At 35.9% G+C, this 11,982-nt stretch overlaps 1 protein-coding gene across 2 annotated transcripts; it reads left to right on the top strand.

Annotated features, from left to right (window-relative positions):
* The first annotated feature begins 915 nt into the window (after window positions 1–915).
* Window positions 916–11,030, top strand: LOC136852350 (zinc finger protein 585A-like). Of its 2 annotated transcripts, XM_067126924.1 has the most exons (5): window positions 916–1,031; window positions 2,935–3,053; window positions 3,262–3,403; window positions 4,169–4,369; window positions 6,502–11,030. In XM_067126924.1, exon 5 carries the CDS (start codon window positions 6,618–6,620, stop codon window positions 9,408–9,410), a length of 2,793 nt encoding a protein of 930 aa, XP_066983025.1. In that variant the 5' UTR covers window positions 916–1,031; window positions 2,935–3,053; window positions 3,262–3,403; window positions 4,169–4,369; window positions 6,502–6,617; the 3' UTR covers window positions 9,411–11,030. The 2 variants fall into 2 exon arrangements, with proteins under 2 accessions (XP_066983025.1, XP_066983024.1); XM_067126923.1 differs by lacking the exon at window positions 3,262–3,403.
* Window positions 11,031–11,982: the final 952 nt, after the last annotated feature.

Genomic DNA, 11,982 nt, shown 5'->3' with positions numbered 1-11,982 from the left:
TAATGACACTCAAACACAAAGCAGTGATGTTCATTTGTTTATTTTTTGTATTGTCTCTCTATTTTACCTCTTAGTTTGTAAATCATATATGTCATTCATGAAGTGATTCATCAGTTCCAGTCAGTCATAGCAACCCTTCTTTTCAAAAGATATATAATTTGACTGGCATTTACGTTCTTGTGTTTTTTGTTTTCGTTCAAAATAGAAAATCTGAAATCCTGTATAAATGTACACACTAACAAATGCTTAATCTTTATTCATATGGAAAGGTAAGGTCAACTATATTACTGTTCGACAGAGCAGCGAGGCACAAGAATATGGCCTTAGGCTGACCCAGGAAGGTCAAAGGTCAAATTCAATTGGAAACAATGTTACTCATTTCTTCAATGGTAAAATGAGCAATGAGATTAAAGTTTAGATATATATTCTTCTTTTCAGCAGGTGAAGTAAAGGGAATAAGAACCGTAAAATACAGAAAATTTTACCTAGGTGTTACAATAACTCGAAAGATTGCTTCTGAGGATAAATGAAAAGACCCACATCGCACCTAAAATAAGTAAATAAATAAAAGTCAGTTTATAAAGCAATACAGAAAGCACCAAAGTACTCACCATACTGCGCCTTAAGATCTGAAATAAGGGACGTTGTGAGTCACTCAGAGACATAAAGAATAAATGAATTAATCTGAAGGTTACTCTCAATATAAATACGCTTAGGCTGCACTACAAGCTAACACAAGTGATTAAGCACATTAAACACCATTCTTTATGAAGGAGTTAAACATGAATCTAAGCAACACTGAGCGAATTAAATACAGTAAATCAAAATGTTAATAAATTACGACATATATGCTTGGAAAAGAATATAAAAAACTGAATATTTATATTATGAAATGGTAAAATGGAATAATAGAGCGCGGGAATAAAAGGAGCGGGGGAGCCGTTACAAAGGTAATATCCATATTACCAGTAACATCACTACTACTACAATTTGACAGCTATTACTACTACTACGATTTCATTCAGAAAACAGTACGTAAACAAAGCTCAGGCCTATTTAAACGTAAATAAAAACAATCTAGATTAAAGGTAATCGAGGTTATCGCTCGTGGTAGGTTAATGGAATGATTAATAAAATTTTCGTAAAATACCCCATTAACTCGGACTACCCTGGGCATCTTAGGCATACCCTAGGCTACGCCTGTAGGGTAACAGTACTAAAAAAAAAACCTGTCCTAGCTTCTCATTTTGTTTTATGATCATTAAATAGCTTAGCTGTAGCTTAGGCTTTTGCTCCAAAGACAATAGACTAGCAGTAGCGTAGCCTAGTTCTAAATAGCCTAGTATTAGGCTATAGGCTGTTTAATATAGTTCTGAATAGGGCTATTGGAGTTTTTTTTTTTTTGCCTTGTCTGACGTTCCCTTAATATGCAAATTGCATATTGCAATTTGGTAAAAATGGAGACTTGGCCCACCACTGCGCCCCCCTCTACTTCGGTACCTTCTGGTTTGTGTGCGGAATGGAAGCCGTCTTTAGACATTTGGGGATGAACATAACATAAAAAAAAAGACGATTAATATCATAAATATGAATAAAAGACATGAACAACAAAAAGGTGATAAATATTATGGTCAGCATTTATAAACCTAGGCTCCTTGTAAGTTCTTTGCTTGGATAATGCTCGTTTTTTTTATTATATCTTTTGAATCTTCATAAAAAAATGAAAAAAATATTCTTTATACATAATTCTTGGAAACGAATATTTATCACAGTTAAAAATAAAATGCACGTCAATGATTGAGGATTTTTCCTTAGTTCTAATTTTGTGAATTGCACTTGTGGGCATTTGAAGGGACATTTGATTCCCCAGGGGCTAGTACTGAACACAGCGAAATACATTTGACCCCCCCAGGGGCCAGTACTAAACACAGTGAAACAGTGTAGATGAATCGCTGTTTAGTACTAGCAGTTCGGACCGGAAACGAACTTTTACCCTTTGTTTAGGTTAGGTTAGGTTCCAAGTTCCCCCAGTCAGGTCTAAGCTTAAGTGGGGTTTTGAAACTGGGGAATTGCTTGAGAAAATTGGTTAATTATTGTTCCTTGGATTATTTCAGCTGATATGAATGATTTAATGTGTATTGAATGTTTATGATTCTCAATTTGGTAATAAATTGCTATTGAAAGATATAAGAACGGTATCCTACAGTTATGGGTGACCGCAGGTGGAAACTTGGGTTTTTGAGCTGGGAAAATATACTAAAGATTAAATACAAGAATGTATTCTAAGTTTGCCATGATAGCCTGCCCATGCAAATCCTGATTTTGGTTATTGTAATGTTTATACGAACGTTTTTAAAGTGACACCATATACTAGATAGCCTAAGTAAGGACCTGATGTCCTAGGTTAGGTTACTGATTTTAATTTACAGCAGCATAGGTATTGGGGAAACACTAAATGAGAATTTTTTTGTGTGTCTTTTACCCCATGGTTTTAAAATTCTTAAAATTCTTCTGTCTTAAAATGCGCTGTTGTGGCTGACTGTTTATAATCTTAATTTTCTTTTATTACAGGCTATATTTTATTTTCCATGGTGTGATGCTGGTTTTCTCATTTAGAAACTGGATAAGTGTACTTTATAGCATTATGTGTATGGATAAAATGCAAAAAATTTAGTTCAGAATAATGCCTTGAAGTTTTTTGAGAACAGAAATTTCTCTACTTTAAATAAATTAATCTCTAAAGAAAGTATCAGAGTTTTGTAAAGTCTTTATATACCATGAAGATAAAGTGTAAGTCTCTTTTCCAGTGATATTGTGTTCTTCTACTTATACTTGTATTGCTTATAAAAAAATTAAGTAAAAATAGGGAAAAGTTGGCAAAAGTTTTATGATTTTCTCTTCGTATTTATTTGAATGATAATTCTTTTTGAACAGTACCTGTGGTCATGGCATCCCCAACTCCCTCTAGATGTCATCCCAAAGCTACGTGACGTCAGAGGGTTGATATTTGCATGAAGTCATTCCTCGTCATTGGAATCTCAGAAAGTTAAAGGGTAAAAGATATGTTATGTATTTTTGTTCCGCACCCAACCCTTGGGAGATATTTTAGCCAGATAGTGTATATTATTAATTACATGACTCAGAGTAATGCACAAGCCCGTAACATTAAATGTACAGTGTTTTGTTTCATTGCAAATGTATTAATTTTTAAATGCATAATTGTGCGTGGCTCATGATTTCAAACATGTCATCCACAAGAAGATGAAGCAGCTACTTGGGTAGATCTGAATATGAACACATACACCCAGCGGATTGTGGCCGCTAACAGAATTGTTTTTTCTCCGTCTACTCACTGGTTAATAGCATGAGCAACTCATGCCTTATGGATAAGTTCAGGATGATTGTGAGTGTCTTCCAGTTTCCTTTTATTCTTTATTGAAATTTTAATTTTATAAAAATTAATTTTTCCTATGCAGACCCATTACTGTTGTATCGCCTGTTTGTGCACCTTCATATCATCTCAGACACTCTTATCCCTGAATAAGTGTGGCACGTGTATATCTGGTCCAGAGTGAGAAAACCTCAGTTCTTGTGTCCTTGTTAAGTTGCTGAAGTGTAGTCATAATGTATCCAAGGTACTTTACATTTTTGGGATTTTTGTATGATAAGAATTTTAAATCCATCAACAAGGTGCATTTGTGTGCTGTATATGATGAATATCTATCTCAGCCTTTTGGGAAGGCTGGGTCTTCCTGAAATATGTCATTTTGGCTCTGACTGCACACAACATTTTAAGGCTATTTTAAGTCAATTTGCAAAGTATTATTTATGAAACATACCACAGCAGTGATATGGCTGATTTTTTATGTTAACTTACCTACAGTATTTTCATATCAGTAATACTGTATTTTGGTTTATGTACTGTGAGAATCATATTTTTAAAAATCACATGAACTGTACTTACTTGTAAGACAACAACAGATATTTCAGTAGGAAAATAACAATAGATCAGTCTACCCTCTGTATTCACTTAGTGAGGATATTATTAGAGAAATTGTCAAAATTATAAAAATTTTAATCAGGGCACAAGAGTAAAGCTAAATAAATCATTTTATTCATGACGTTCTGCGGAGGTGATCATTAAATGTTTGCATACTTCATTTTTCAGCATTGCCACTTCGGAAAAGTAGGATGCAATCAAGATGACCCACTTCTTGAAGAAGGAATTAATGTCATCTAGCATTATACCAAGAAAGAGAATATTTCAAGGAACATCGATACTTTCAAGAGAAATGGTGAAGCTCGACATTGCCTCCTAGCTGATGGATGAAAAACAAGACCAGGACAACTTTCTGTACTCTACTGAATGGTATGTTTCCTTTACATTTAACTGTAAAACTACTTGAGCTTGTCTTTAAATGTATTATGAAAAGTTTTACTTTCTGAGAAACCAGTTGTAAATTGACAAAACTGTAAAACAAAAAGGATATATAGTACAGAGCTATCAACTGTACAGTACTTTATACCCTAATCTGACTTACCGTTTACATGCTCAGGCACTTACCATAGGCCAAAGTTGGGCAAAATCACCTTACAACAGCGCTCATTTCATAATAAAGGGTTTAATATCTTGTATAAATATCATATAGACTACTGAAAGAAGTTTTGCATGCCTTAGGCTAGGCTAGCCTATCTTAAATGTACTCAGATAACTTACCAAAGCCAACAGCTTTCGCAAATTTAAGGTAAACAGCCTTTGGCAGTTATGACACTTGTTTTTCTTTGAAATGATGTAGTGGGGTTGTGCATGGATGCACAAATAGGCTAAGTCAGAGTAATGCATATGTATTAAATTATTATTGCTGTTAGATATCCTCACATTTGAAGGAGAACCTATGTCAAAGACCAGTAAAATTTTTCCTGCAATAGGAATAGCTATCATGTCAGGCCTCATTTATGGTTCCACCAATGATGAAGCTCTCGTAATTATTTTCAGTAACGTAGGTCTTCAAAAGAATCATCGTTCGACCACATGAAACAGATTTTCTAAAGGAATGGGAGAAACTGAATTTTCACAACCTTTCCCAAAGTTTTCATGTGATTGTGGTACTTGAGGAAACTTTGTAGAAACTGTGCCAGTATTAGGATCAGTAACTTGTTCATCGTTTCCAGTAAAAGTGTGATGCACTGCGCAGGTGTAAGACTTTTTCCGATTCCCAGAAAAATGATTTGTGTGATTGTAGCCTTGATTTTTTGCATAATTGGTCTAAATTCTTCTTACGCAGAATTTCTATCTGATTATAAGAAGAGTTAAAATGCTTACTGAAATCAGTTTAGCCATGACCAGTTGTTTTATGAAAGCTGCAGCACCTAACCACTCATTTGTTTATCATAAAACCAAGATACTTACATTTAAAGAGCCTAATAATCCCTTATATGTTCATAACTGTTTGGAGTAGATTTTCTGTTAACAAAGAAAACCTGTGATTTTCTTTACCTTTGATGAGCGTAGGATCTAGATTCTTACACCTAAATTGAAGTTTTTTGATGTGCCTCATCATGTCTCTTTCTGGACTGGAATAGGTGAAGTACAGTAATCCTTAATTTTCTGAAGTGGCTGCACCAGCATTGGCTGGAGTTTTATCACAAGGATATAGTTCCAAAACCTGAAAAAGTTTCTTTGCACAGTATAACAATACTGTAGTGCATTTATCATGGATGAAGGAACTGCCTCAATAATTATGAACAGTGATGAAAGACTCAAGTGTGTGAATTGGGTTTGAAGTTGAACGAACGACATGAATTTCAAACAAAAGTTTCTTCTTGTTCCACTTATCAATATTATAATGTTATCTCAATTTAACCCTTTTGCCTGTATTCCCCTACCAAATCCATATAAGCCTTAGCTTCTTGTATCCGCAAAGTATCGGTTATCTTCCAGTATAGTCATTGTATTACTGTAGTGATTAACCATTTCAGTTGTCATCCTATATTCTCTCTTGTTGCTTTGTCGCTGAGAGTTCAGCCACAAACTTGACATGTAAATGATTTTAGTATTCCTATGTTATCAAAGACCTCTGGCAATATAGTTCTGTAGCTCGACAAAGATGGCTGAAGAGGTGCTATAGCAAATCCCACTTACATAGTTGTTCACTATAAGTAAAATTAGAGGTCTGTATTGCGGGGGGAGCCTGCCTCCTAATCCATCTGTTTAATGCTTTGCAATGATTACTACTTCACCATTAATTAAATGGAACTATGATGTAAGGAGGTACAGGAATGTCCCCACTGGCACATGCACTTTAGGGGAGTAATTCAGGGATTCTTTTGTCTTGTGTAACTTTTCACTTGGCCAACCAATCCTTTATAGGCATTGGGCATAAGTAAAATTACAGATTTGTATCTGTGGAACATGGGAAATGTTTAAAATTTTGTCTAATTTCATATTGCGTAATAAATGTATTCAGAGATGTGATTCTTGCATCCACTTTTCTTTGACAGATGCAGCTTCCACATTACAAGGGTGATTCATGGAAAGAGAAGACAACAGTTGAATAGGCTCATGACTTACAACTGATATCACTGAGCACAGAGTAAAGGTGCACATTTCGACAATAATGGATAGTGTGTTACCAAGTCTCTTTCATGATTGTTTTCAAGAGTCATCAAGCAGTAACAGTAGTTCTGAACCGGATGTGTTGGATGTCAGTGCTGACAAGATGGGTAAATCGTGTGGTTTAGTAAAACCATTCTCTCTTGAGCTGTACGATGTGCACATTGAAGAGGATACAGCAGATTATGTTGAGGTTGAGGTATACGACAAAGATGCTAAGAAAGAACCTATGATTATCGTTAAGAATCTAGTAGGAAATGTTCCTAATGCGTCAAATGTCAGTGAGGAAACTTTAAATTCACAACATGGCACACTTGTGGAACACACCAGTTCTCCAAAGGGAAGGGCTAAAAAGAATGTTGGTAAAACTAAAAAATCTTTAAGAAAAGATGAGGACAACTTGCAGGAATTCAAGTGTAGTGCTTGCCAAAAAGTCTTCTCTGAGTCCTCTGATTTCCATAAACATATGAAAACCCATCGTTCGGAAAAACTTTACCAGTGTGAACAGTGTTGCAAAACATTCAGGCAACTGAATCACTTTAATATGCACAAACAGATTCACACAGAAAGATCCTTCAAGTGCGACATATGTTTGGAGATTTTAAAGTCAAAGTCGTCTTTAAAATCTCACGTGAAAAAGCATTTAGGAGTGAAAAATTACGTTTGTAATGTATGCCCTGCTGCTTTTCATTCAAAGTATGAGCTGAAGATACACCTCATCAAACATGCAGGTGACTTGCCTTACAGTTGCTTAGTGTGTGGTGATAAGTTTCCTGTCAAGTCCAGGCTGAAGCGTCATATGATGATTCACACTGGAGAACGACCTTTTCAGTGCGAAGTGTGCGGAGTCATTTTCCGCGAACAGCTTACTTTAGATATTCACATGAGCGTCCACTTATCCCGCAGACCTTTTATTTGTGACATATGTGGGGAAAAGTTTTCTCGCCTTAATGGTTTGACATTGCACCAAAGAGTTCATAAAACTGATGAGACTTATTCTTATGTAGCCAAGAGAAAAAGCAGTGATGAAAAAGATAGCCTCTCCTCAGCAAAACCACCTGCTAGTGACTCATTCATAGAAAATTGCATGAGTGATGAACTGGTCTCAAAAACAGATAGTTCTCATCCTCCAGAGATGAAATTGGAAGGTAAAACGCTGAACTTTCCTGTTATCGAGACTTCTCCGAGGGTTGATGGGGCATTGCCTACTTGCGTGAGTGAGGCCACATCTGCAGCTAGGTGTAACCTAGAAAAATGTTTGTCAGAGGTTGAAGGGACAAATATACCTCATCCAGGTGTTATTCGGGATGTGCTTTCATCTGGCACAATCTTAAAATCACAAGAGGATGGTAAGGGGTATTTTATAATGTTGCCTAAGACGTTAACCGAGAAAAATTGTACTTTGTACACTGCGTACCCATCGTCAGTAGTTTCCTATAGTAAAATCAGTGAGGGTCAGGTTGCTTCTGATAAAGATAATGAACAGGATTCACAAAATAATGATAACTTGTTTGCAAGTGATAGCCACATTGACTCAGCTAGACCTTCTGCCATTCAGCTTAATCAGGAAAGCGATGCTGAAGAAGTGGTTGCTAAGTTCAAGAAGGTAAAGAAACTTAAAAGTACAATCTGTGATGATTCTGCAAGTGAGAGTGGCTTACACTCAAGGAAAATGGAAAGATCAACAAAGAAGAAAGCGAAAAAAGCTAATGCGAGTAAATTTTACCATTGCGATCAGTGCGGAAGAAATTACAAAACTTCGTCTAACCTGAATGTCCACTTGCGCACACATACAGGCGAACGACCGTATTACTGTGACTTTTGTGGGAAGGGTTTCAAGCAGATGGCTCACCTCCAAAGTCACGTCAGGATTCACACAGGAGAAAATCCATATCAGTGTCATTTGTGTGATCAGGCTTTTAACCAGTCATCAAGACTGAAATATCACATACAAAACAAACATGTCAGTGTAAGAAAAAAGAGGGTGAAAGTTGCCAAGCAGTATTATGTAAGAAATTTCTATTGTAAAATTTGTGACCATACCTTCATTGATTCTTGTTATAAAAGTGATCATATGAGAACTCATTTACAGGATAGAAGATCCAAAGAAAGTCCTGGAAGTTCAAAAATAAATGTGAACTTGCAACATGATGTCCAACGAAGTGTTGATTTTGGTATTTGTGAGTTGTGTGGCTTTCAGTACAAAGATGTTAAAGCATTAAGAGTGCATAAAGAGGAATCACACGGAGTAACAGAAGATGGCAAAGAAACTGCAGATATGCTGAGCAATTCCAGTTGTTCTGCCAATTCTATTAATCAGGCTAAAGAACATACTTGCTCAAATTATATCAGGGCAGATAGCATAATAAACAAGGAGACATCAGCCAAAGATTGTGTTCCATTTATAAAATCTTTGAATTGTGGAAAATATGAGTGCTCTGTTTGTCACAAAACCTTTAACACCAGGTCTAATGCAAATATCCACCTGAGACTGCATAGCGATGTCCGGCCCTATATTTGCAGTGATTGCGGGAAGGCCTTTAGGCAAATATCTCATCTCAAAGACCACGTTAAAATGCATACTGGGGAAAAGCCTTTCAGTTGTAGCGTTTGTCACGCAACCTTTGCACAGTCTTCAAGTGTCAAAGCCCATATCAAAAAATGTCACAAAGGACAAGGTTTTACAATTAAGAGTAAAAAGGAGCAAAATATCAAGCAAGAGTTTATTACGGTTGAAAGTGTTTCTCCAGCATCCAATGATACTTTGGTTGTTAGCATCGAAAGTAGTAGTCACTGAACATCTTTTGGGTTGAAGAAAAATGGATATTTTAAAAAAAACAGATTTATTCTGTAATACAAACCCTGCGGTTTACATGTGCCTAATCCTGCGATGAGCAGCTCCCAGGAAGCACGCGAAGAAGAACCCTTGCACTGCCAGGTGTCACTCTGGCAGTGCCTCTTGTGATAATATTGCTATTTAAGTCATTTCCTCTGTGATCTAGTGTGTGTGTGTGTGTGTGTGTGTGTGTGTGTGTGTGTGTGTGTGTGTGTGTGTGTGTGTGTTTGTGTGTGTGTGTGTGTGTGTGGAGCTGGGGACCTTTTACTATGTAAACTGATGGTATTGTATAAGGAAATTAGTCAGTAATTTTATTTTTGAAAATCTCGTTTTACACCTGCTTGAGTAGCTGTATTTAGTATGGAGGGCCTCCATGTTGTAATACAATTTATTTATTTGAAAATTTTTAACCATGAATTTTAATTTTATTGTAATATACAGTATATAGTGTACATTTCTTGTAATTTATTTGAAGTAACATTATAATTCCTATCCCACAGTCATTTAAAAACTGCTCAATTTGACCAGGAAAATAATTTTAAAAATGTATTAAATCAGTAAATAGACTACTGTACTATATAATGATTATGCCATTACTAGAATCCATTTCACCATATTCAGTATGTTTCATAATTTTTCTTGAAGCAAAATAATTTTTCCAGATAATTTAGAGTAACGTGACCCTTTTCTCTGTATAAATGATACTGTAAGTACTGACTGCAGTCTTCATCCTTCCAGTACTCAGAGGTAATCTGAAAGTCCGCATATAATCTCACTGAATTGAGAGACTTGCTTCCTAACATGCAGGTTACTCACAGGAAACGAGGTACTGTACTTGTTATTCCTTTGAAAATATACTGTCTGCAGTCACTTTCAAGACAACCTGTTAGTGGGTGAGTTCATACTTGTTCATGTTGATTCCAGTGCTCATTTTAACTTGATTATACACTGTAAACATAAGTCTTATGTTTGTAAACTTTGTAACTTGAAGTTCTTTCTGGTGCACTATTGTGATCTGAAATGCTAATGAACATAAGTCTTACGTTTGTAAACTTTGTAAGTTGAAGTTCTTTCTGGTGCTATTGTGATCTGAAATGGTAATGAACGTAAGTCTTACGTTTGTAAACTTTGTAACTTGAAGTTCTTTCTGGTGCTATTGTGATCTGAAATGGTAATGAACATAAGTCTTACGTTTGTAAACTTTGTAACTTGAAGTTCTTTCTGGTGCTATTGTGATCTGAAATGCTAATGAGATGCCAATTTTAAGTCATAAAATTGAATTTTACTAGCTAGACAATGCTCTTCATGGAGAGTGGCCACTGTTTTAGAATTTCCAGTGGCTTGGAAATTTTTCTTTTAGGGACACTGATGTCACTGTAGAGTATTCATGTCATTAACTCTTAGAATCTTTAAGGTTTGAGTTAGTATTTAGATTTATAAAGGCAGCCTTGAGTGATGTAAATTAACAATATCTGCATTAGCATTTTTGGAAATAAGCTGGTCCCTCAAGAAAGGCAATACAGTACCAGATTTTGTACAATTGGTTATTATTGTCTGTAAATATAGTGATTTCAAGAATCATTAGGAATGATTTCCATAAGCTTCCGACTTGAAATATACCTTACTGTATTTGATTCAACGAGAAAGAGTGAGAGTGAGAGAATTGGCATTGGAAGTGGATAATGCATTATTATTATTATTATTATTCAGTAGATGAAACCTATTCATATGGAACAAGCCGACCAAACGGTCCATTGACTTGAAATTCAAGCTTCCAAAGAATGTGGTGCTCATTAGGAAGAAGTAAGAGTAAGTAAAGGGAAATACAGAAAGAAGAGATCCCATTTACTAAAAAAGAAAAAAATAAATTAATAGGTAAATAGATAAAAGTGTATTAATATGCAAGAATTGTATTAGGTTAGTAATGCATTGCATCTTTGCTTGAACTTCTGAAGTTCCAATTGCACAACTTCCTCCAGGAGGCTGTACCACAGTCCAACGGTGTGAGGAATAAAAGACCTCTGGAACTGAGAAGTTCTACAGCAAGGCACATTTGCTGCATATTGGTGCTGCTGTTCAGCGAATCTGGTTGCTCTCGGCAGATAAAGGGGATCAGAGATCAATTGTGAATGTGAAAGATTTCTGTTGAAATACAACTTATGAGAAAGTGACAGACGAGACCATCTGTTGATGGTCCAAGTCATAACTGCTACTGCTATTAGGAAACAGAAACCTACCACCACGAACCACTCTATCTAAAAGAGATAAATCTCTGGCAGAAGCAGACATCCACACCAGAGAGCGGTATTCCAGTAAAGGAAGTACAAATGACCTAAAACAGGTTGCATTGAGTTTATCGCTTAGAAATATATAAGGCCTTCCGAACAATACCTAACTTTCGTACGGCATTTGCTGAAACTTTCATTAGATGTTTCTTAAAAGTTAGATGTGAGTTAGAAGTTACACCTAGAATAGTTAAAGCTTCAGACTCAATCAGCAAAGTTCCATCCGCCTGAAGGGGAGGATGGGGTGG

The sequence above is a fragment of the Macrobrachium rosenbergii genome, chromosome 25 (assembly GCF_040412425.1).
Source record: "Macrobrachium rosenbergii isolate ZJJX-2024 chromosome 25, ASM4041242v1, whole genome shotgun sequence".
NCBI classification, from domain to species: Eukaryota; Metazoa; Arthropoda; class Malacostraca; order Decapoda; family Palaemonidae; genus Macrobrachium; species Macrobrachium rosenbergii.
The sequence above is the reverse complement of the archived record's forward strand: the minus strand, read 5'-3'. Positions and strand labels throughout refer to the sequence as shown.

Excerpts from the sequence above, each read along its gene's own strand:
- LOC136852350 (XM_067126923.1), top strand. The coding sequence starts at position 6,618 with ATGGATAGTGTGTTACCAAGTCTCTTTCATGATTGTTTTCAAGAGTCA.